The sequence below is a fragment of the Tamandua tetradactyla genome, chromosome 2, assembly GCF_023851605.1.
Source record: "Tamandua tetradactyla isolate mTamTet1 chromosome 2, mTamTet1.pri, whole genome shotgun sequence".
Classification (NCBI taxonomy): domain Eukaryota; kingdom Metazoa; phylum Chordata; class Mammalia; order Pilosa; family Myrmecophagidae; genus Tamandua; species Tamandua tetradactyla.
Genome location: NC_135328.1, coordinates 142,488,854 through 142,513,794, shown reverse-complemented (window position 1 = coordinate 142,513,794; position 24,941 = coordinate 142,488,854). Strand labels below are relative to the sequence as shown.

The 24,941-nt window shown below is 42.0% G+C and overlaps 1 protein-coding gene across 6 annotated transcripts in view; it reads right to left on the bottom strand.

Annotated features, from left to right (window-relative positions):
* MTHFD1L (methylenetetrahydrofolate dehydrogenase (NADP+ dependent) 1 like) overlaps positions 1-21,046 on the bottom strand; it is a 226,996-nt gene extending 205,950 nt beyond the window's left edge. For 2 of the 6 annotated variants that reach the window (XR_013170826.1, XM_077149270.1), the window contains exons 1-7: positions 21,029-21,046; positions 12,775-12,859; positions 11,390-11,440; positions 11,247-11,300; positions 7,372-7,496; positions 6,179-6,279; positions 4,626-4,762 (exon numbers count right to left, since the gene is read on the bottom strand). Coding sequence is in view for 4 of the 6 variants with exons in the window: in XM_077149270.1 (XP_077005385.1) it covers positions 4,626-4,762; positions 6,179-6,279; positions 7,372-7,496; positions 11,247-11,300; positions 11,390-11,440; positions 12,775-12,859; positions 21,029-21,036 (561 nt within the window). In the remaining 2 variants the exon portion in view is untranslated. Of the gene's footprint in view, positions 1-4,625; positions 4,763-6,178; positions 6,280-7,371; positions 7,497-11,246; positions 11,301-11,389; positions 11,441-12,774; positions 12,860-14,015; positions 14,135-20,013; positions 20,139-21,028 lie in introns of those variants that run through there. The other 4 variants (XR_013170827.1, XM_077149268.1, XM_077149267.1 and 1 more) reach the window with 4 other exon arrangements.
* Between the last annotated feature and the right edge of the window lie 3,895 nt (positions 21,047-24,941).

Sequence of the window (24,941 nt, the reverse complement as noted above, 5' to 3'; positions counted from 1 at the left end):
ACATATCAGATAAAGGTCTAGTATCCAGAATTTATAAAGAGATTGTTCAACTCAACAACAAAAAGACAGCCAATCCAATTACAAAATGGGAAAAAGACTTGAACAGACACTTCTCAGAAGAGGAAATACAAATGGCCAAAAGGCACATGAAGAGATACTCAATGTCCCTGGCCATTACAGAAATGCAAATCAAAACCACAATGAGATATCATCTCACACCCACCAGAATGGCCATTATCAACAAAACAGAAAATGACAAGTGCTGGAGAGGATGCGGAGAAAGAGGCACACTTATCCACTGTTGGTGGGAATGTCAAAGGGTGCAACCACTGTGGAAGGCAGTTTGGCGGTTCCTCAAAAAGCTGAATATAGAATTGCCATATGACCCAGCAATACCATTGCTAGGTATCTACTCAGAGGACTTAAGGGCAAAGACACAAACGGACATTTGCACACCAATGTTTATAACAGCATTATTTACAATTGCAAAGAGATGGAAACAGCCAAAATGTCCATCAACAGACGAGTGGCTAAACAAACTGTGGTATATACATACGATGGAATATTATGCAGCTCTAAGACAGAATAAACTTATGAAGCATGTAATAACATAGATGGACCTAGAGAACATTATGCTGCGTGAGTCTAGCCAAAAACTAAAGGACAAATACTGTATGGTCTCACCGATATGAACCGACATTAGTGAATAAACTTGGAATATGTCATTGGTAACAGAGACCATCAGGAGATAGAAATAGGGTAAGATAATGGGTAATTGGAGCTGAAGGGATACAGACTGTGCAACAGGACTGGATACAAAAACTCAGAAATGGACAGCACAATACTACCTAATTGTAATGTAATTATGTTAAAACATTGAATGAAGCTGCATGTGAGGTATAGGTTTTTGTTTTTTTGTTTTTGTTTTTGTTTTTTTCTATTATCGTTTTATTTCTTATTCTGTTGTCTTTTTATTTCTTTTTCTAAATCGATGCAAATGTACTAAGAAATGATGAATATGCAACTATGTGATGATATTAAGAATTACTGATTGTATACGTAGAATGGAATGATTTCTAAATGTTTTGTTAGTTAATTTTTTTTAATTAATAAAAAAATAAAATAAAATAAACCCATGTCACTTGACTTCACTTGGCTTGAAATTTATGAAGTGCATTGCCATTTTTTGAAATAAAAAAACAGACAAAATATTGCAGGTATGAAAATAGAATAGGACAGCACCCCTAGCAACCCATTGTCAGTTGAAGACAAAAGCATTCCCAATACAAGTGAAGCTCACTGGGTATCCTTCCCATCCTAGCCTGATTTGGTTCTTTGCTCCCGTGCATTTCTTTATACTTTCACTTTACACGTATGTAGCCATAAAATATTTACATAGAGTATTGTTTTGTAAGCTTTTATAGACTTTCTATAAATGGTATTATATGGAAGGTAACTTTGAGCAACTTGCTTTTTTTCATGGAATGATGTTTTGAAAAATTCTTCTGTGCTAATGTTGGTAATTCTAGTTTATTAATTTTCATTGCTCCTATATTGTTCCATTTTGTGAATATATGTCTACCTGTCCTCTACCGACTTATTCTCCCACTCATGGGTATTCAGGTCGCTGTATAAAATTTATTTTACATTATAATATGCTGCTTTGACTATTTTTAGACATGTTCTTATGTACGTGTGCAGGAGTTTCTCTACAATCTATTTCCAAAAGTGAAATTCCTGAGTCAAAGAGTAGCAGGATCTTCAGCCCTACTACGTAATGTCAAATTGTTTCCTAAAGTACTTATTTCACTTTAAATTTCTTCTGGCAAAATGTGAGATCCCAGACTCTACAAATTTGATAATATTCGGTACTGCCATTTTTTAGCTGATGCTAATGAGACTGGTGAGCAAGAAAAGTGGAAGCCTCTTCTCATGAGTCTTGGCCATCAGGTTCCTCATTTGTGAATGGCCCATCACTGTCCATTTCCCTTAATGGATTGTCTCACTAATTTCTAGTTTTTTATGAGATATCAATTACCAGTTAAATATATGCTGCAAATATCTTCTCATCCATACGCCTCCTCACTTTTTCGGTGATTTCTTTTCTAAAAGAAGAGTCTTTTATTTTATATTCTAATGTAGTGAAATTCACATATCCTTTTGGTCATGATTTGTGCTTTTTGGGTTTCTTACCAGGAAGCTTTTTTTCCTGTCCCAACATCTGAGAAGCACATTCTACATTTCTTTCTGAAAGTTGTATGCATTTGCTTTCTGCATTTGGATCTTTAATCTAAAACTGATCTTTGTATATACTGTTAGGCTAGTATTTCAATGTTTACCCTTATATATAAATAGATGAATCGGCACCATTTTTTAATGTCAGTCTTTCTGCTAGAGATCTGCAATACCTGTTCTCAAAGTTCCCATACAGGAATGGATTGGTCCCTAGGATTCTTCTGTTAGGACACCATTCTAGTTATGTAAATGTATAATTCATATTATATGTCTGGGGTGAGTCCCTCGCCCTTTTTTTCTTCAAAATTGTCTTTATTATTTTTGGTCCTTTGTGCTTCTATATAAGTTTTAGAATCTGTTTGTGATTCAATTTTGGAGATTAATTTGGGAAGAATTTATATCTTTGAGATAATGAATCTTTTTATCCATAATCAAAGGTATCTTTGCTTTTACACAGGCCTTAATAACTTTAACCAAAACTATGCATTTCTTTCAAAAAGTAACTTTTGTTAGATTTATTCCTGGGTACCTTTTGCTTTTCATTGCTATTATAAATTGTACCTTCTAAAAAATTTAATTTGCTAACTCTTGCTAGGGTCTAGAAATGCAACTGGTTTTTGTATGTTGATCTTATATCCAAGAACCCAGTTGTACTCTTATTTTTGTTCTATAAGTTCAATGATAACATCCAAGATTAACAACAGTTTGGTGCCTTCTTTTCCAACTATTACAAATTTTCCTTCTCTCTTTCTATCTCTTTCTTTTTATTACTGTATTATCCAGGAATTTCAGTACATTTTTTATTATGAGTAGTGATATAGGCAAGTTTGTTTTTCCTGATATTAAATAAATGTTTCTATTTCCTTGAAAGACATCCGCTATAAGTTTTTATAGATGTTTTATCAAGTTCAGGAATCCCTTTCAATTAACAGTTTAAGAGGTTTTTCAAAAAAATCATAAAGGACTTGATTTTTATCAAGTGATTTTTGCATTTACTATGGTGCAGCATAGTTTTTAATCTGATGGTGTGGTGAATTAATTGACAGATTTTCTGATATTAAACCACCCTGCAATCCTAAAATAAATGCAACTTGGTCACAAAGTTGTTGCAGGACTCAGGTTTCTAATATTTTGCTAATGATTATTTTATCCATGCTCACAGATAAGAGTGGGTTAATTTTTCTATAGCATCTTGACCTTATCTGATTTCAGCACTCATAAAATGAATTCGGCAGTATTCCTGCTTCTTGTATTCTCTGGAGGAAATAATGTTCGATTAGAATGATACGTTCGTGTTTTGTAGAATTTATTTGTAAAATCACCATTGCCTTTTTTGTTTGATTGCTCGGTAGACCAATTTAATGCCTTTAACAGATATAGGTCTAAGTTTCCCAACTGCACTTAAATTTTGTAAGTTAAGTTTTTCTAGGAAACTGTTCATTTCATATTAGTTCTCATTACCAGCTGCGCTGGTTTGAAAGGAAGTATGCCCCCTAAGAAAAGCCATGTTTTAATATAAATCCCATTTTAAAGAATGGTTGTTGAACTGGATTAAAGGACGACATGTCTCCACCCATTTGGGTGGGTCTTGATTGGTTTATTGGAGTCCTATAAAAGAGGAATTATTTTGGAGAATGAGAGATTCAGAGAGAGCAGAACGATGTAGCCATGAGATGCAGAGTCCACGAGCCGGCAACCTTTGGAGATGAAGAAGGAAAATACCTCCCGGGGATCTTCATGAAACCAGAAGCCAGGAAAGAAAACTAGCAGACGACGCCACGTTTGCCATGTGCCCTTTCAGCTGAGAGAGAAGCCCTGACTGTGTTCGCCATGTGCCTTCTCACTTGAGAGAGAGGCCCTGAACTTCATCGGCCTTCTTGAATCAAGGTATCTTTCCCTGGATGCCTGTGACTGGACATTTCTATAGACTTGTTTTAATTGGGCCTTAGAACTATAAACTTGCAACTCATCAAATTCCCCTTGTTAAAAGCCATTCCGTTTCTGGTATATTGCATTCTGGCAGCTAGCAAACTAGAACACCAGCATATGGTCATTCATATTTTCCTTCCCTGAAAAAAATAAAATGCTTGTTTCTGTGGTTACATCCCCTTGTTCATTCCTAATATTGTATGTTTTTTCTCTTTTTTCTTGATTATCTTTGCTAGTATCTATTTTACTAGACCAAGAAGCAACCTATGGCTTGTTGATAATCACTCATATATGTTTGTTTTCTATTTCATTAATCTCTACTGCTTATCATTGTCATCCTTTGAGACATTCTGTTGTCCTTTAACTTCTTAAATGAAATGCTTAGCTTGTACATTTGCAGTCCTTCCTCCTTTCCTAATGTAAGCATTTAAGGTTATAGATTTCCAATACGAGATATTTACCTTGCTTTGAAGCTGAGATGTTTTCCACTGGCAGCTCATTGTCATGGACCCTTGTCTCTGGAACAGGCAGTGAAGGGCAGCTTCCAAAGATCCATGGGCCCCTACTACCAAGACTTTCTTTCCATTTAAATTTATACCTGCCATTCAAATGGAGATTCAGCATTATAATCAAAACTTAAGATCCTTACTCACATTCGGCTTTTTTTCTTAACCTTATTATGAAATAATTTCAAACTTACAGTAGGGTTGCAAAAATAACACAGGAAACTGCAACATACCCTACCCAGATACTCAGATGCACCAACTTTTAATGTTTGCCACATCTGCGGATATCATTCTCTTTCTCTATGTAGCTACACATCTACGTGAATAAATATAAATATGTATGTATGCCTTTATCTATCTGTCCATCTTCCTATCAGTTCATCTACTTCCTAATCATTTGAGATAGGCTGTATACTTCATCCTCCTGGAACACACAGTCTTCCATGGGCTTTCCTAAGAACCCCCACACAGCCTCATTGTCAAGAAAAATACCCTTTGCAAACCTGGCTCTCTGAGCACTAACCTATAATGAATCCACACTAGGAAGGGGGTTGTTGCAATTAACCCAATTCAAAGGTTTTTGGATTCAATTGTTATCATGGTGTTTCTTTCTAAAATACCTTATTATATTTGCTAGCCATAATTTACTCTTTCTTTGAGAATTTCATGGGAGAGTAGCTCAGAACCACCATCTTGATAATCTACATGATGGCTAAACAAAGAATATATGGATCATCTCAGACCTTTGGGTTAAATGATTACTGAGCTAAGGGCATAAGTTGACAGTTCATCTTTTAATAAAACTTTGGGAATTTTTTCTTTTCTTTTTGCTTGTTCAGGGACAGGTGGGTGGGCATTTGTCTCTTTTACTCAAATTAAGGTAGAGAAAATTTTAGTTAGCTACATAGTCCTTAAGTACATGAAATCCTCTATAATAATTTACTCATTAAATTTAATAATTAAAAAAGAGAAATTATTCATTTCTATTTCGGTGACATAAAAATGCAAGGTCAAGGGGAGAATGATGGAAATTAAGCACTGATTGCTTATAAAGACACTGCTCAGTAATAAATCCCAGGATAGGTTTCTATTGCCCTAATTGACATTTTATAGCATTCACATATAAGTCTTAAAAACATTTCATATTTAGGTCTACATATTTGCAAATTTAAAATTTAAAAAAAGGGGAAAAAACCTAAAATACATATTGGTAGATTTGAGAAATTTAAACATAAAACATTTTTCATTGTGGTTATTTTAACTGCCTCATAAGAGAAATTGAGAATTTGCTTAAAGCAGGTTAATTGTTCATCTCTACCAGTTCTTTGAAATTATAACATAATCAACCTTACTAAAATTTGCTATTTGTTTGTATCTCCCAAAAGAAAAGGTGAGAAAAATAAAGACCATTGGGCTCAATTAGAACCTTCTAAAAACAAATCCTTTTCAAAAATAATATAATAAATTACCAGTAAACAGAAAACAGCATTTCTGAAGGAGCATCATACCTGATTTTTCAAGAAGTTCAAGAACAGCTCTGGCAACAGGTGAGACAAAACACTCATGAGCATCCCCACAGACCAGCTTCCCCAGGTTTATACTTGTCACACTGAAATGAGGGAACAGGTCAAAACTCACATGTAATTCATATGTATTAATCCCACATAACATCCAATTCAATATCTGATAGATAGATAGATATGCATACGTTAGAGTGGACAGGAAATGAAGGCCGCTAGCTTCTCAGAACAGACCTTCAGGAAACTTCACTCTGGTCCCTTGAGGTGGGACAACCTGTGTAGTAGGACCTCAGTATAGCCCTGCAGTTCTCACCACACGACTCTAGGGGGGCACTGTTCCACGGACACCTGTGCAACATGGTGGTGCTGCCAATCAGGTGAGTAACGAGCCGGAGGCATTTAGCAGTGGGTTCATAATTCTATCCTTTTATGAAAGATTTGAAACTATGCTCTGAAAGAAGACTACCTAAAGGTCCTAGAAGTTCTAAGTGATTAGAGTTCCTTCTACTTTTAGGATTAGTCTGCTGCATGATCTGATATTCTAGTGACAGCTTTCAAACCTGTGTTTGGGTCTACTCTAAGCCTGAGTCGCAATAACAGCTGGAAGGGAAGAAGCCTGGATGTCACCGTGAGGGGACAGCCTCCCAATCCAACCCCTGCAAGACACAGCAGATGGGGACTCTGACTTTGTAAGTTACAATTAGGATTTTCCTCCCAAATTTCAAAGAAAGCCTTGTATCATAAATAAAAGCATTTCTTTTCTTTCTTTGCTTTTTGTTTGTTTGTTTGTTTTTAATTTCTCAACTGGCCTGAGACTAAGGAAGACTATGGCACGGCTAGAAAATCAAGTCCCTGGATTTTTACTGTGGTCACGTAGATTCCCAGGAAAGCTGGCCACAGTCTCTGTAAGTCAGACAGGAACTTACAAAATGAATACAATGCTGCAAGGTTATTTCCAAAGTGGCACCCAAGCCCTACCAAAAGGGCAAATGTATTTTCCAGACTATGTACCTTCCAAAATATACAGAATTTTAAAAACCCTCAAATACCTGAACTACTTAAAAACTATTTCATCAACTTAGTAGTTGAACTAACGGAAGGAATTTAAAAAATAATAATAACCATAACAGAAAAAAATGATTTGCAATAAAAGTTGCTTATATTCTCTTCTATTTTCTTACCCATCCACATCTTTCTCTGGTTTCAAAGCATTGAGGACTTTGTTGCTGAAGGAGTTCTCAGAGATCTGAAGAGCCAGGCCATGTACTCTGGGATCTTCATTAATTTTCAAGATTTCATCTATTATCTAAAGAGAAGGAAAAAATGGTTGCAGAAATAAGATCCAACAAAATAAGCTTTACATACAAAATGGATTTAGAAAAATGCATCTGTTACTGTTGCTTTTTTTATTCTTGCTGAAGATTTGGTGTAAAGCACACTGGAGTATTTCCTTTTTTTTTACTCATGCTTATATAAGCTCAAAAGAATCTTGGATGGATTTTTTAGTGGCCTCTCTGTCTAATTTCTCCAAATAAAATTGCTCCAATTTCTCCAAATCAAAACAAAAGCACAGCTCAAAAGTTATCAAAATTTATACAGGCCAAAAAGCAATTCCCTGTCAACAATCATATTTTAAGCCAAACACACTATCAGCTTTTAGTGAGCCCAGTAAGCATGCGTCTCCAGCAATCAAACCTGCCCCAGCCAAGCTTGTGCTTCAAACACAATGCATTCAATGCAAGCTTACTGATCCTGACATTCAAGAAGTCTGCACTTAGGTCCCCGTGTTCTCTGGACCAGAATAGTATATGGAAAGCATTCTCAAAGGTTTACGATAAATAAACTATAAGCATATATACCTCCTTTTCATAGAGAACAATAACATAATTCACCATTTATGATAAAAATCAAAGCGTAATTTGGGAGGCTTAATGGCTGCAATGCCTTTAAATAAGGAATGCCTTGGCCTCTCTCTCTGTAGATAAGATACTGATTCATTTCACTTAAAATGATTTGCTCAAAGGTAAGAGAGATATTAGTCTGTGCGTATGGATCTCCGTTATAAGGGTGTGTTAGTTTACCATTTCTATCACATTGCCTAGCAAAATCACTATAGTATACAACTTTATGTGGAAAGAAAAAGCGATTTGACTTACAAAAAAAATCAGAAAGAATGCTTTATTTCACTTCCTCACCATTGTTTCATTCATTCAAAGGATACATCTTGAGTACCTACTTTGCTTTAGTTCTCAGTAAAAGAAATACAGCTGCAAACAGAATAGACATAATTCTGGTCCTCATGGAGCTATGTCCTAGTGGAACAGAGAAGATGAAATGAAAGCAAATAAAGTAAAAGAAATGAAATGAAATGGAGGTGGGGTGGAATGAGCGAGTCTCCTGAGGGTGACATCTAAGCAGAGCAGGGACGAAGGGAAAGGTAAACTGTGGAAATCTGGGGAAGCACATCACAGCAGCAGGCAGGATGAGGAGATGTTGTAATGAAGCAGAAACATTATCTGCAGAAACCTGCAAATACATGCTCACAATTATGCAAACTCAAAATTAGTTCACTCTGTCTCATAGAAAAGCACAGGCCCTGCCCAGTAAGAAAAGTTCCTGACTCAATGAAAACTTACATACCTGAATGTTTACCTTCTAATTGTTTCATTATTTATTCAACAAAAGTACAGGATACTAAATGCTCCCATTGATAGCAGGCTTTCTTCAAATACACTGACATTCCAGTTAGATTTAAATGCTCCTTAAACCCTTTTTATTTCTCCCTATTTTGGTGAAGAACCCAACTGTGGGCCAGAGAACAGCATATCCCAGTCTTTTACCAGGAAATCTTTTTCCTGGAGATGCGCAAAGATGAAACATCGTCTATTCAAAACACTCGAGGAAATGTGGCTTACCCATCCCTTCCCATTAGAAAGTCACAGCACACATTAGCATAGAAACTGCTCTAGGGAGTCCTGCATGGATAGTCACCCCTTTCACTCAGCATTTCCCAAACACAGCTGTGGTGGCTTGCAGCTATGTCCCCCAGAAAAAAAAATCTTAAAACTTAATCCATTCCTGTGGCTGTCAACCCCCTATAAATGGGACCTATTGAAGAGGTTACTTCAGTTAAGGGGTGGCCCAACTGAATCAGGATGGGTCTTAATCCTATGACTTGAGTCCTTTATAAGCCGAATGAAATTCAGACACACAGAGGAAGCCAAAGGAAGAAGCCAGAAATCAATGGAACCCAGAGAAGCTAGGAGATGCCACTGTGTGTACTGCCATGGGACAGAAAAGCCAAACACCCAGGATCACTGGCAGTCAGCCCCAGAATGCCAGTTTTGTGGAAGAAAGCATTGCTTTGATAATGCCTTGATTTTGGACTTCTCCTAGCCTCAAAACTGTAAGCCAATAAACTCCCGTGGTTTCAGCCAACCCATGGCGTGATTCTTGTTTCAGCATCCAGGAGACTAAAGCAATAGCTAACCTTGGAACTAATTTTCATTTCATACCACATACTTTGGCACTTAACATAAGACAGCATGTGTCAAAACAAAGGTGCATTTGTATTACACCAATAGTACCAAAAGCTATGCGGTAAAAGCACAAACAATCCTTGAATAATTAAAACATCATGATTCTTAGTCTTTTCAAAACAATAAGAGTAATAATATCAGACAAATCCACAGCTGCCAGAATTTTACCAAAAAGTAGGGGAAAAATGATTCCTTGTCCGAAAATAAATTGAGCAATCAAGACCACTGGCAAAAGAATCTGAATACGTGCAAATCATACCACAGATAGCGGATGTCCTTCTACAAAATGGATGACTTTTTTTTTTGCATTTTGCTAAAACTGGTATCACAGACACTTAATATCTGTAATAAATCACAATGTCAAGTATGGCAAGAAATACATGTCTAATATTTATTTTTCCCCTTCGCCCTTAGTAATGAACTCTTGAGTTATGGCAGCGACAATAAATTAGCTAAAGCTGCCGGTATTTAAGGCTACATTTTCCTGACTTCCTTAAAGTGTGGCTGAGCAGCGAGGCTCAGGCCAAAAGAAGGAAAGCAGAATTGTGACTTCAAGGAAAGACTCTTTAAGGGAGAGTGAGCCTCTCTTTGTCCTTCCCTTCTCTAGCGGACTACAAAGGGAACATGGCATGGGGAGTTCCACCAGCCACACTTGGGGGTCCCAAGGCAGCCCCACGGGCTATGAGGCAGCAAAACGGGGAGGGACCTGAGTCTCCAATGGCTTTGCAGAGCCACCATACTGACCGGGGACTGGCCATTTCTAAACTTCATTCAAGTACAAGAAAAATAAACTCCTGTGCTATTTCGGAGTCTGTTAATTGAGATTTTTCTATCACACAAAGCCAAACTGAATCATCAGCCGTACAGCAGGTCTGAAGGAAAGCTAGCCATCGAGGGACCAGGCACGGACCCAGGGATCTGTGACACAGAGTTCTGCGGCCCTTGGTTCGGCATCTTCACCACTGTTGATGGGGACGGCTGCTTCCACGGGCTCGGGAGGACACCTGAGAGGCTGGTACACGTGCTGGCACATGTGGGTATTATTTATCAGCTGCCCCAAAACACCACGGACGATCCACAGCCCAATGGTCCTTGATTGGACCCTGAAGGTCATCTTATTCTATTACTTAATGTCCATCCTGTTCTATTCCTTTATCTTATCAGGAGGGCGGTTGTGGCCTGCAGACGGGCCCAAGGCTAAACATGTTGGAACACAGCAAGAGCCAGAACGAGTGCTCCAGGCACTGACAGTGGACAGTTTTCACTAGGGGATGCTGCTGCTACAGTTGAAAGAATGCAACCAGGCTAGACAAGTCATGCCTCAGATCACAGAAGCGGCCAATAATGAAGGAGCATTTACACTAAAGGGAAAGTCTCACTCTTCCCTGTAAGAATTCAGCTGCAGGAAAGGCTGGCTTGGTTCCAACCATGACTAAGACATATGAATAACGTCTCTCAGGTTGTTTTTTGCCTGAAGAGGCAAGCAAAACAAATAGGATATGCAAAGTTGTGATTACCTCATCTTCACTGCTGTCTGGAGGTAGGCAAATGTGCGTGATGTTCAGACCAGCCTGAAAGGAGAACACGAGGTTATTTCATTACCATTGGAGAACGTATCCTTAAAAACTGCGACAAATTCTTAAGAATCAATAATCCTTACCTCCTCGGCCAAATTCTGGTTTATTTCCTGCATCAAGTTATCATCACCAGCCTTTGGAGAGGAAAGAAAGAAGCAGAACATGACATAAAAATATTTTGAAAAGGTACAAACAATTAATAGAGTAATTCTGGGATCATAAGTGATCTAACTAAAAGATGATGAGGAAAATGCAGAAAAGAATGTTACTGCTCATAAAAGGACACTAATAGCTGATGTCTAGCTTATCAATTTCTCAGTTTTCAATTATGTCACTTTCATTAACAGGTCTCCTATAAAAATAGGGCATGACCAGCATTATTTTATAAATGAGGACACCAGGGATAGGAGTTTACATGATTTTCCTTAGTTTCTGCAGAAAATCCAAGAAGTAAGCAAGCAGAGTGACCAATAGGCCCAAGATCCAAATGGGGTTTTCTTTTCACTCTTCCAAATCTCCTTTCTTTGTAAGGTGATGTGGATGCAAACCCCAAAGAATGCTCCTGACTTGAACACAGCTCCACAATCTTGAAAATATAAAACTGGGATGGGACTAAAAGCTGTTACTTTGACCCATGGCCAAAAACTCAGGAGCAGACCAGCTGTTGTGCTGTGCTAGCTTTCCTCGCTCTTCCCCACACCTGTCGTCGCAGGGGCACGCTGGGAGCAACGGGCAACGCAGCCCACCGCGGCCCTGAACTAAAGGGCTCCCATCAGGAGACACACGGTCACAGCACGCAAAGGTCTTCTAACAGGCGAATGGCTTCTGGCCCCGTCAAGCCATGGCTGGCTGTATGGGATGGAGAGGAAGGTTGCCACTCACACTTCATCCAGCATCTGCCACCCACAGAAGCAAAGGCGGGCTTTCTCCCTAGCACCCTGAAATCACGTTTGGTACGCATTCATACGAACACGTGAGGAGGGGGTGGGGTACAGGGGTGATTCAGTGGTAGAATTCTTGCCTGCCATTCCAGGCCCATGCGCTTTCCAAAGAATTTAAAAACACACAAAAAAAATTCACCAGTAATAACGGGACAGTCACATGGAAAAAGAATGAAATGTGACCCCCCACCATATAGCATACAAAAAAAAAAAAAAGAACACAAGCCGCCATGTATTCTGTGTAATGCAACTTATGTGAAAGCTACCTGCCCCACAGAGATGAAGACTCACAAAAGATCTCACTGTATCTAATATTATCTAATCTGGGCTCATGGATGTGTAGCCCTGAAGAAGTAAAAGGGCCACACAAAGAGGAAACGAGCATTTCCAGCTGAGCCCCCTTCTCCTTCCATATGAAGTCAGAATGGGGGTTTCTGTGACAGGAAATACAGTCAACTTGGTAAACAACCATTTTCTAAATTGATAAGTACCAGAAAATTGTAAACAGAACCACATTCTCCCCTTACCTGAATAATAGCCAGAACTGGCTGAAAGGCAGGGTTTTTTTCTTGCAATAAGCTCAGAACTTCTTTTGAGTTCTGAATGACTTCTCTGCAACGAGAAAAGAAAAACAACAGTCATTTCTTTATTAACAACTAGAGGGGATTTATGCAACACATTTTCTTAGAAAGTTCTTTAATGTAAGAGAAAACAGACGTCAGAAAGAAGCACTCCCAGGGTAGAACGGGAAAAAAGGGCTGGATAACAATGAAATGAGAAAATACGAACACATTTATCAAATCTGATCATCTAATTCTTAAATGACTCAGAGTTAACTAGACGTTAACAGCAGTATTTTAGGAATGGATGTTTCTCTTGTATTTCCCAAGTTTATTATAGTAAAAGTTTTTTTAAGTAACCTTCTTCACTCATCCCTCCTACCAAAAGTTGGGGATTTATGGGGAAAGCAAATATTAATGAGGAGAGGGTGGTAAAAACAGGGAAGTCAGGGAAGATGCTTGCTATTGGACAAGAAGTGCTGGGTCACGATAAATTCCAGAGTTTCAAGGGGATGGCAAGGAAGAGGAGGGAAGGAATTTGATCTGCTCCAAAGCAAGGGAGGAGAAAAGGGGTGAACTGTTGGAAGGTGAGGCTGACCAAGGTAAGGGTGGTAGGTGCCAGGTGACATTTCTTTAGTCTTCTGGGCAGCGACGCCACCACTACCCCTATGACATGTTGCTCACTAGCAAAGGAACATCAGAGGGAGGCTTTTTTTTTTTTAATCACAAAAATAGACAACAGCCTCAGCCCAGGCAGAACCCAAGCTTCGCATCAAGACTAACTTTGGGGTTGTTTTCAGACTCCCACCAACCCCTTGCACGTGTGTAACCAATTTCATCAGCTGCCTTGTGAATCAAGGCGAGGAGGTCTCAGCTGGAAAATCACCAGGAGCAAAAGGGCACTGGTCAGCTCCTCCTGGTTTTAGGAAAGGAAGGAAGTGAACAAAGCTGGAGGGTCCTGGCTGCAATGCGGTATACAGACGAGGAGGGAGAAACCTCAGCAAAGGGTTACACGCTTCGGAAGCCACCAGGTTAGGTCACAGTCATCTGGGCTGGGCCAGAAGAGCTTGGCGTCCTGCTGGAGAGGGACCAAGGTTTTCAGGTTCTGTCTTTAAATACTTGGGATAAAGCTATCACTTAACTCCCAGTGAATTTAATTCTATTATTGATTAGATGAGCGAGACCATAGGCAAAGGGTTACAAATCACCTGACAAGTGAACACCAAAACCCTCCTGTCCCAATGGCGAGGGGGTCCCTATGCCCTACCCGGGCCCAGGCTGCGTCCCCCCACCTCTGCCCACTGCTGAGAAGCCCTGGAGTGAGCTCCCAAGGTGGTCTTTGTGATGTGGGGAGCTTGGGAATAATAAAGGTTTCTGGGCCTCACTCCAGAAATTCTGATTCCACAGGCCTGGGTGGGGCCCAGGAATGTGCATTTTAAACCAAGAGTGGTAGTTCTGAAGCACTGAAGGTAGGAGCAGAGCCCTGGACTGCTGCCTTCACCTCCATGGAGCCGGTTTCCTCATCTGTAACATAGGCACAATTGAGTGGCTCGTTACCTTTTTTCCTTGCAGTAATTCCATGTATTCTCTTCTGGTCTCAAACCTACCCTCAAACACTACAAAACACTCATGTTGACAGAACTTTCCCAGAAACTTTCACAGTCTCGCCCACTCCTCAGTAAAACAAAGGGACTGCTTAGTCAGCTGTAGCCAAGAAGTCATCAAGGCATGGAAACAGTAGGTGGAGGGCAGAAAAGGAAATGTGGGTGCACAGAGGGGGCTTAACGCTCTAACCAACTAAGCTAAGAAACCTAAATAGGGGAATTCCCCCAATTATTCCTTGTATGTGGAATATTTTGTTCTTTGGGGTCACTTATTCTTATAGTGACAAGTGAAGCAAAAAATAGGAGTCACCAGGCTTGGTAAATCTAAAAAAGTAGAATAAATGTGTCTAGTTAGAGCTATTCCTGACCCCACTTAGAAAAACTGCCTCATCAAAAAATTGCTGGAACAACTCTCATTCTGCCCGGAAATATTTGGAAGGAATGTTCTGAGAGCTGTGGACAGACGCCACCCAATGTCTGTCTGCAAACCAATGCCGGTGTCAGGGGAGCCCTGCGTGTGTGTGACAAGGGACAATGCAGGACAGAAGGACAAGCAGGCCTGAGGGGAGGGGTTCTACAAGGCCTGAAGAAAACTTTCAAAAAGTGGGGAGTACTGGAGAAAAGATAAATAAACGATTTGACTAAGGATCTGATGGACATGCGCCATGTGTTCTGCATCCAGCACGAAAGCACTTTCCATGTCTGTATGTGCCATGTCCAGGGATGCGCTGGATTATTAGCTCACCCTCCCAGACCTGCTGGGGAATGCAATTTACAAGCCCGAATGACTTATCACTGTAATAACACGCTGAGAGAAGTGAAGCATTAAATAGTGCTCAAGTTCTGAATTAATAAAACTGTGAATGTTTCTTTAAACCATGCTTCTAAGTAATAGTGAACAGGACAGAGTATACCAGATTCCTTCCAGTTAAGTTCTTGAAGCTTATTCTGCTCATTTCCACTGTCCCTTTTGGAACCAGAGGGACTTCATTACACAATCATATATTAAGTGCCTACTGTGTGCGTACCCTAGGACAGGTCTTTCATTCAACCTTTGATAGATCACTTCCTCCCCAGAAAGCTTCCTTTCTCTTCCTAAGAATGATCTCTTCTTTTAAAATACTTTTGTTGACAAACCTTTACACACATACAGTCCATACATGGTGTACAATCAATGGCTCACAATATCACCACATAGTTGTGTATTCATCACCATGACTATTTTTTTTTAGAACACTGCATCACTCCAGCAAAAGAAATAAAATGAAAAACTCACACATACCATACCCCTTACCCCTCCCTCTTATTGATCACTAGTATTTCCAGCTACCCAATTTATTTTACCCCTTATACCCTATGGCGGTTTGAAAGGATTATACGCCCTAGAAAAGCCATGTTTTAATCCTTGTGGAGGCAGCCATTTCTTTTAATCCCTAATAAGCACTGCAGGCTGGCAACTTGATTAGATCATCTCCATGGAGACCTGGTGCGTCCAATTGTGGGTATTAACCTTTGATTAGAGAGATGTGACTCCACCCATTCCAGGTGGGTCTTGATTAGCTTACTAGAATCCTTAAAAATAGGGAACATTTTGGAAAAAGCTTCAGAGCCACCAGAAGCAGCAGAGCCACAAGATCCAGGAGAGCCCAGGAAGCCAGAGACATTTGGAGATGAAGGAAAATCCCCCCAGGGGAGCTTCATGAAACAAGAAGCCTGGAGAGAAAGCAGGCAGAAGTCTCCATGTTCCTTACGTGCCTTTCCAGTTAAGAGAGAAACCTTAAACTTCACTGGCCTTTCTTCAGTGAAGGTAACCTCTTGCTGGTGCCTTAATTTGGACATTTTATAGATCTGTTTTAATTGGGGCATTTTCACAGCCTTTGAACTGTAAACTTGCAACTTAATAAATTTCCCTCTTTAAAAGCCGTGCTGTTTCTGGTATATCGCATTCTTGCAGCTAGCAAACTAGAACAGCCCCCTATTATTTATTTATGTGTTATCCATATTTTTTTACTCATCTGTCCATACCCTGGATAAAAGGAGCATCAGACATAAAGTTTTCACAATCACACAGTCACACTGTAAAAGTTCTATCTTTATACAATTATAAGACTGATCTTAATGGTAAGTATAGAACCAGTGTCTTCTGGTCTGAAAAATGCCAAGTACCCTCGCATGGGCTGGCATTTTCCAGCCTCCCTTGCAGCTAGCTGTGGCCACACCAAAGTGTTTTTGAGAGGAAGCTGCTGGTAATGTTATTGAAAATGACCAACTTAAGTATTTTTCTGAAAGCTGGGCCAATTTATAAATATTCTATATTTGACTTCTCAACTACCTTTCAACTTTTTTGGGGCAAAAGTGGCAGCAATTATAGATGCAGTGCAGGTTTTCAAAGTGGTCTCCTCCAAAGATGGTTGGTCATCACCATTCAGAAAAATAGTCAGGGTTAAAAGCCCCATGGAGCAGTTTAATAAGCTGCTGGACTGGCAATGAGTAGATGCATTCACTTTACAGTGATAATAATAAAGATGATGAGGATGGCTCAAATTAGCGAGGACTTCTATGGAGGGCACTTTCATCCACTTTCCTATTCATTAATAATAAAATTCTGTGTTTAGCTCCACATGGTCCCCAGCTCTTTTCCTGCCTTGTCAGCTGCTGGGTGGGGGGTTGGTGACTATGCGGCAGTGCTGACACTGGAGGTGAAGAACTCGCAGGGACAACCCAGGTCCTTTGCCCCGCACTGAGCATGGGGGCTGAAGCAAACACCACACATCACCCAACTGGTCCTGCATGGCTTCCCTCTGTCTGGACCTTATATTGTCCCCAGTACTGTGGGGCAGCTCTACAAAGCAGCCTGGCCAGTCTCTGGTTTATGGCCAGGCGTGTTCTGAGAGCTTTAATAGGCTGATTTTAGTTACTACATTCCATCAAATCCAAAACAGCAGAGAAGGTAAGGCACACCATTGTTTTATGAACCACTGAAAAAGAAAAACAAAACAGAACACTGCCACTTCAACTATGGCCCAATCTTTCCTTAACACTTAGTGCATTTATTTCATAAATTTGAAAGAATTATTTAGGCTTATAATTTTTTTTTTTTTGCCCTAAATATGTACACCATAATTTCAAGCTAAATAAACTGGTGGAGAAGCTCCTGAAACTTTTCTGCAATCAGCATCTGACTATTAGGAATGAATTTTGGCTAGGAGTCCTTAATATCAGTGCTTTCTTTTCACCCACTATCACCCTCTGTGCCACCAAGAGTTTAGGCGAGACAATGATGTTGCTTAAAAGACCATGTCATTTTTTTTTTGGTCCCTGGGGTTTCTGTACAGTGCTGAAATATATTGTTCAAGTTCAGATGCTGGAGCTTTCTTTCTTTCTTATTTTTTAGAGCAGTTCTACGTCTATGAAGAATCGTGCGGAAATACAGTTTCCATATTCCACCCCCATCACACACACGCAGTTTCCCCTATTGCTAGCATTGGAGCTTTCTTGATTTTTACCAGATGGTAGTGGAAGGTCGTGAGATAACAACCAGAAATTCAATTCTTCCCTAAAATGGCTCATAAATGATCTGTTAACCTGGTTACCCAATCACACCAATGCTCTGCCTCGGAGAGAGCCTGATCTCTCAAATTTCAGGTACATGCCCATGACATGAACCAAGATCGAACACACCTGGCCATCTACTTCAGGTGACTGTCAACCTGGCCCACCTCCCCCTTCCCGAGAAGGCTGAGGCTTCTGTTCTGTTGAGGGATACACATAACTCAGCTGAAAAGCAAGCCATGCGTAATGCATGGCTGTGACAGTTTCCCAAGTGGAGGCAATGACAAATAAGCCACGGCTGTCACCTGGCCACCAGCGACTGAAAGTCAGTAGAAATATATGTTTCAGAGATATTAAAAATGGGCTTTACAGGAATACAGCACCCCCCCCAAAACAACCCTATTAAGCAGGTAATATTATGGTTTCCACTCTACACGCATAGAGAGTGCAAACAGCTTGCCTAAGGTCTCACAGGCAGTAGGAGGTGACATCACACTACAAGCCAAACCAAAGTATCTGCTCCTAATCATAATTCTGTATGCTGTAACCCTTTCTTATCTGGCCATGGAGCTTACATCCCTGGTAGGGCAGGCAGACACTGAATGAGTAAATGAACAAAGGGACAAGAAAATTCCCAGCGAAGGTGAGTGCTACCCAGGAGAGAAAGCAGTACAATGGGTGAGGGTCTTTAGCCCCTATCTCCATAAAGATGAGGCGCAGCTGACTGGTTAAAATCTCACCATCTACAGAAGCCTCAAGTAAGGCCAACATTCAGAAAGAAAATGTCAACTATCCAAAGGCCTCCTTACACTTATCAGCCACACCATAAAGAAACTTGGGAATGCATTTTATTAAAAGAGCCAAAATAAAAGATAATTTTTTTTTAAAGAATGATAGGAAAAGAGTGGGGTGGGGGTGCTCTGAAAAGGATAGAGGTCAAATGGCTAGCCCAGCAAAGCGGAACCCCGGAACTCAGCGTTCCCATTGCCGGAGCAGAAAGGGCGTGGCCACCTCCTGGGGACTACCCTGGGGGCTTCCCGTGCAGAGACTCCGGGCCAGGTGTTCCCCAGGTAACACGACTCTGCAGGAAGGACTTGACAGAGGCCCTTCTTCCACTCTCCCCCAACGAAAGCGAAGAAGGCTGATGACAGGCGTGAGTGGGTGAGGGGCGCCCGTGGCTGCCCAGGGTCTGCATGGGGGCCCAGTAGCCCACCGTTGGCCTCTGGGTCTGGAGGGAGCTTCGGAAACAAAGGTGCGCCGGGCATTCCGTGCCAACGGGCCGGCGATGCTACCAAGGAGGAATCCCGACCTCTCGGGCTCCTCCTCCGCATGAACCCGTTGACCCGGCTCCATCTTAACTTTTCCAAAAAAACGGTTTATGTAAATCGAAAGACACGCAGTCCATTCACAAGAGGCGCCGCCGCCTCAGGAGACAGCTGCTGTGCCCGCTAGATCCCCCCTAACGTGGGGCCCCAGCGCCGAGGTGGAGGTGGGGGTGAGGAGGCTGCGTCCGCCGGGCCGACCCCAACCGCGGGGGCTGGGGACACAGGCGTGTGCGCCCCTCCTTCCCGTCCCTCCCTTCTCCTCCCCCTTCACGTCCTCTCGGTCTCCCGCCTCCCCGCCCCGCGGACGTGCGCCAGGACCGGGTCCCCACCCCCGGGCTCCAGTCGGGCCGGGGGCGGAGACCAAGCGGCTAACCCAAGGCCGCGGTTCCGGCCCCCCTTCCTCCTTCCCCCGCCCGCCCTTTTGCGCGATTGCATCAAGCCTGCGGCGCACGTGGAGACCCGCACGGAGCAGGCCGCCGCCGGGGATGCCCGCCGGGTCTGCCCGGATCCGCCCTCCCCCGCACCCCCCTGCGCGCCGGCGCGTACGTTCCCCGCCCGGCGCCCGGTGCCTCCGACAAGTTGGCGCCAAGCACTTGCGGTCCTACGGCTCGCCAACATCCCGGCTCCCCCAGATAGGAGAGCGCTTTCCGCCCGGCCACCGGGAGACGCCCCGAGGGGGCCTCGAGCCCCGGGACCCCTGGCCCCGCCGCGCACAGTACACTTACCTAACCAACGACTCCCGCGTTGGGGGTACCTGGCTGCCCGGGCCGCAGCTGCCCCCGGCCTGGCCTTCCCGCAGCCGCCGGCGGCCGAGCGATTCCTCGCCGGTTCCGCCGGCTCCGCTGCCGGCCCGGCAGAGCACTGGGGGGCGGCCCAGGGACTGCAGCGGCCGGCGGAGCGGGCGCAGAAAGAGCGAGAGCCGCGCGCTCATGGCGCCGCAGACGGGTGACAGGGACTAGGCGAGGCGGAGATGCGACCGCCCGATAAGGAGCCTCGCCGAGTCTCGGGATGCGGCGGGCGAGGCCGGAGCGGACGGTCTCCAGGCAGCGGCGAGAAAGGACCTGCTTCTCCTTCCCGGTGCAGCGGGAGCCCCTGGGAGGCACAGCACCTACTGGCTGTGACGTCCCGGGGGCGGGGGCCTGCGCGCCGCCGGCTGCTCGTGCGCGTTTCTTGGGCCTCAGGGTTTCTGACTGTGTCACTAATGCCTGGAAATCAGCTTAGGTGACGCCGTTCGCATCAGGGTGAGGCTCGGATCCACCTTGCCCCCGAGTAGTGTATCCTTCCTGTCTGCCAGGGATGCTGATGGCATCCTCGGTTCTCAAATGGCAGTTTGCTTCCTAAGAGGACACGTGACTGGGTGTCCAGCTCTCTTAGAATCTGTTTGTGCATGAGCCTTGGAGTTCAAATACTGCCTTCCTCACCTTAGGCAAACCAGTTAACCTTTATATATATATATATATATATAATATATATATAATTTTTTTTATTATTGAGAAATCTTCACACACATACATTCCATACATGGTGTACAATCAGTGGTTCACAATATCATTGTGTAGTTGTGTATTCATCACCATGATCATTTTTTCAAACATCTGCATCATTCCAGAAAAAGAAAAAATCCATACATCCCATACCCCTTATCCTTCCTTCTCTTTGGCCACTAGCATTTCCATCTACCCAATTTATTTTACTCTTTGTCCCCCCCTATTTATGTGTTATCCATATTTTTTTACTCACCTGTCCATACCCTGGTAAAAGGAGCATCAGACACAAGGTTTTCACAATCACACAGTCACATTGTAGCAGCTATATAGTTATTATAAACAGCTCAACAGTTTCAGTTACTTCCCTCCAGCCACTCCAATACACCATAAACTAAAAATGGATATCTATATAATGCATAAGAATAGCCTCCAGGATAACCTCTCAACTCAAATCTCTCAGCAACTGAAACTTTGTCTTATTTCTCACTTCCCCCTTTTGTCAAGAAAACTTTCTCAATCCCTTGATCCGGGAATTTCTGGTCCCCGTTGCCAGGGAGATTTCCATCCCTGGGAGTCATGACCCCATATAGTGGGGGAGGGCCGTCACATGCTGAATTAAGCCACTTTATGTGAACTTTAGCTGCCACCTGGAAGGAAGAGACAGGGATATTTTCTTGTAATCTTATGATAATAAGTAGGGTGGGAGTAATGCTGATCCAAGTTAAGAGAAGAGGTTTTCCATCAGCTAAGCACTGTGCTAGGTGCTGGAAAGATACCTCAGTTAATTCTTAAAAAAAAAAAAAAAAAAAAAAAACTGAGTTGAGTTTTCTTGCTGGATATTAAGCCTCAGGAAACTGGAGTCAACAGAGGTGGGTCAATTTATTGACAGAGCAGGGAGTCTGCCTAACCCCAAAGATCATGTTCTTTTAATGTGTCATTGTAGGATGATTGCCACATCTGTCAGGGTGATGAGTTGGTAGGGTACAGGAAAAGCTAACATTTTCACAACCTTGTGAGGTTGGTATTACCACTATTTACAAACAGGGAAACACCACAAAAATTATACTCAATTCAACCCAATAAACTTCAGAAACAAGACTTATACCATCCATTCACCTACTGCCATTAAGGTCTTGGGTGTTACCTAAGCCCTTTGAGGTTTCATTTTGAATTTTCAGTTTTCATTGAATGTTGTTGAACAGCAACCTCTGGTCACAAAGATGAAAACACCCAGTTCTCACCAGCAGGAACTTCTGGGACTAACTCCCCCACAGCAGTAACAGCTGACACTGAGCCTGCCAAGTCCTGCGAGAGTATGTTTAAAAAGGCTTGTGGAGGGGGATGTAAGAGGGGGGTGCACGGGTAGTTCAGTGGTAGAATTCTCGCCTACCATGCAGGAGACCCAGGTTTGATCCTGACCCATGCACATCCTGAAAACAAAGAGAAAAAATAAGCAAACAAAAATTCAACAAATTGTGCTGCAATAATTGGATACTCACTTGGAAAAAGAATGAGATGTAACCCCTTCCATGCAGCGCACACACACACACAAAAAGGCTTGTGGAAATCCCATATGATATGGTTCCGTTTATATGAAATGTCCAGAATAGGAAAACCCATAGAGACAGAAAGTAGATTCCTGGTTGCTTATGGCTGGAGGTGGGGACAGAGTGAGAAGGTGAGAGAATGGGGAGTGACTGCTGATGGGTCTGGGTGTTTGGGCGGGTGATGAAAATGTTCTAAAATTGATTATGGTGATATTTACACTACTCTGAATATTCTAAAAAAAACTATTGAACTGTATACTTTAAAAGAAGTAAAAAAGAAGGGGAGAGGATTGTGCAGGTGGTTTGAGGGGGGGGATAACTTTCCTGGAGAAGAATCAGAGAACCCATCTGATGCTTGAGTTGAGTGGGCTGAGAAACATCTGATAGTTTATGCAGGTTAGATGACACAGGTTGGTACCAGCCATGCTAGTAGTTACTGGAAACACCAACCATGTGATTAGGGCGTGGCTTTGGGCCTGACTTCCTGGGAAAGGAGGGTGGCTGGAGATTGAGTTCAATCATGTGGGCATGGATTCAATCAATCAAGTCAACATATGGAGACCCCATAAAAACTCTGGATACTATAGTTCAGGTGAGCTCTCCTGGATGGGAATACACATCTTGACTCCATGGGAAAGGACACAAAGCTTTTGCATAAGACTCTACCAGGCTTACCTTATGGCTCTCTTCTTTTGATTCTTTTTTGCTAGCTGTAAAACTATCATCATAAATATAGGGCATATTTTTAGTTCTGGGAAACATTCCAATGCATCATTGAACCCGAGGGAGTGGTAGGAATCCCCAAATTTGTAACCAGTTGGTCAGAAGTGCAGATGTCCTGGGCCCCCAAATATGTGACTGGTAGCTGAAGGACAGTCTTGTAGAGTTTGGCCCTGAAACTGTGGGGTTGGGCCTAACTTTGGGTAGAGTCAGAATTGCAGGGCATTTTCCTTAAAGAAATAAGGCTTCTCTGAACATTCACGTATTGACTTATTCAATATCCATGTGAGTGTTGGGAAAGGGATAGTGTTTTAGTTTCCTAGGCTGCTCGAAGCAGATACCATGATATGGTTTAGACTTAAACAATAGGAATTTATTAGCTACAGGCTATAGTTTTGAGGCTGTGAAAATGTCCAAATCAAGCCCATTATCAAGGTGATGCTTTTTCCCAAAGACCAACTGTTGGTGATCCTTGGCTCCGCTGCCACATGGCAAGGCACATGGCAGCGTCTGCTGGTCTCTCCCTTCTGTTCCAGGTTTCACAGATTCGCACTTCCTGCTTCCATGGCTTTCTCTTTCTCTGCATTTCATCCTTATAAAGGACTCCAATAAGAAGTTTAAGACCCATCCTGAATGAGGTGAGTCACATCTTAACTGAAGTAGTGTCTTCAAAAAGTCCTACTTACAGTAGGTTCACACCCACAGGGATGGATTAGTTTTAAGAACATGATTTTCTGTGATAAATTCCAAACCAGCACAGATGGGAAGACGGTCAACTGGCATTCACACCCTTTGTGGTGAAAGCAGGTCTCAGAAAACTCATAACTAATCAAAATGCTACTAGAGAAGAAATAGTACAGAGAGGTGGAGGATCAAGAGCACCCCAACATTTTCATATGAGAAGCAGCAGCCATCTTGATCATACTATATTGCATGGAAAATATGGCATTCTTGTGAATTCTATGGCTCAGCAGATAGGAAAGAGGGCTTCTCAACATGTATGAAATACTCTGTATGGATGAAAGATTTGAATAGAAAAGCTTGTCATGTTAAAAACTGCAAACCTAAGCCAGACCATCTGGGAACTGGGTCAGAAAAACTAACTTGCTACTGAAATTCCCTGATATGGAAACCACTCAATATATATGTGTGCTGCAAAGCCATTTTAGAAAAGGCACTTTGGAGACTGTTCTCAGTCATCACCAAAAATTCAACTCCTTTAGAGCAGCACTCTATTTCTTTAAATTAGGTGATATGCTAAAGTATAAAAATGTTCCTCAGCTGGAGGCCACAATTGTTTTTTGTTGTGGTGCTGTTTTTGTTTTTGTTTTTATTCTGGTAATATACTGAACTTAAAAGTTCTCATTTTAACTAGTTTCAAGTATACAATTCAGGAGTGTTAAGTACATTCACAATGTACTACCATTATCGTTACCAAAGCATTTTCATCACCCCAAGCAGAAATTCTGTACCATAAGTAATTCCCCATCCTCCTGCCCCACCCCCACCTCTCCTACTCCCTGATAATAATCTATGATCTACTTCCTGTGTCTATGAATTTGCTTATTCTAGGTGCTTTGTGTAAGTGAAATCATACAATATTTGTCCTTTTGTGTCTGGCTTATTTCACTCAACATGAGTCTTCAAGGTTCATCCATGTTGCAGGATGTGTCAGAACTTCATCACTGTTTAGGACTGAATAATATTCCATTGAGTGTATATACCACATTTTGTCTATCCATTCATATTTAGTTGGATACTGGCTAGCATCTACCTTATGGCTATTGTGAATAATGCTGTTATGGACATTGGTGTGCAAATATCTGTTCAAGTCCCTGTTTTCAATTATTTTGGGTATATATCTAGAAGTATAATTTCTGGATCACTTAATTCCACAAA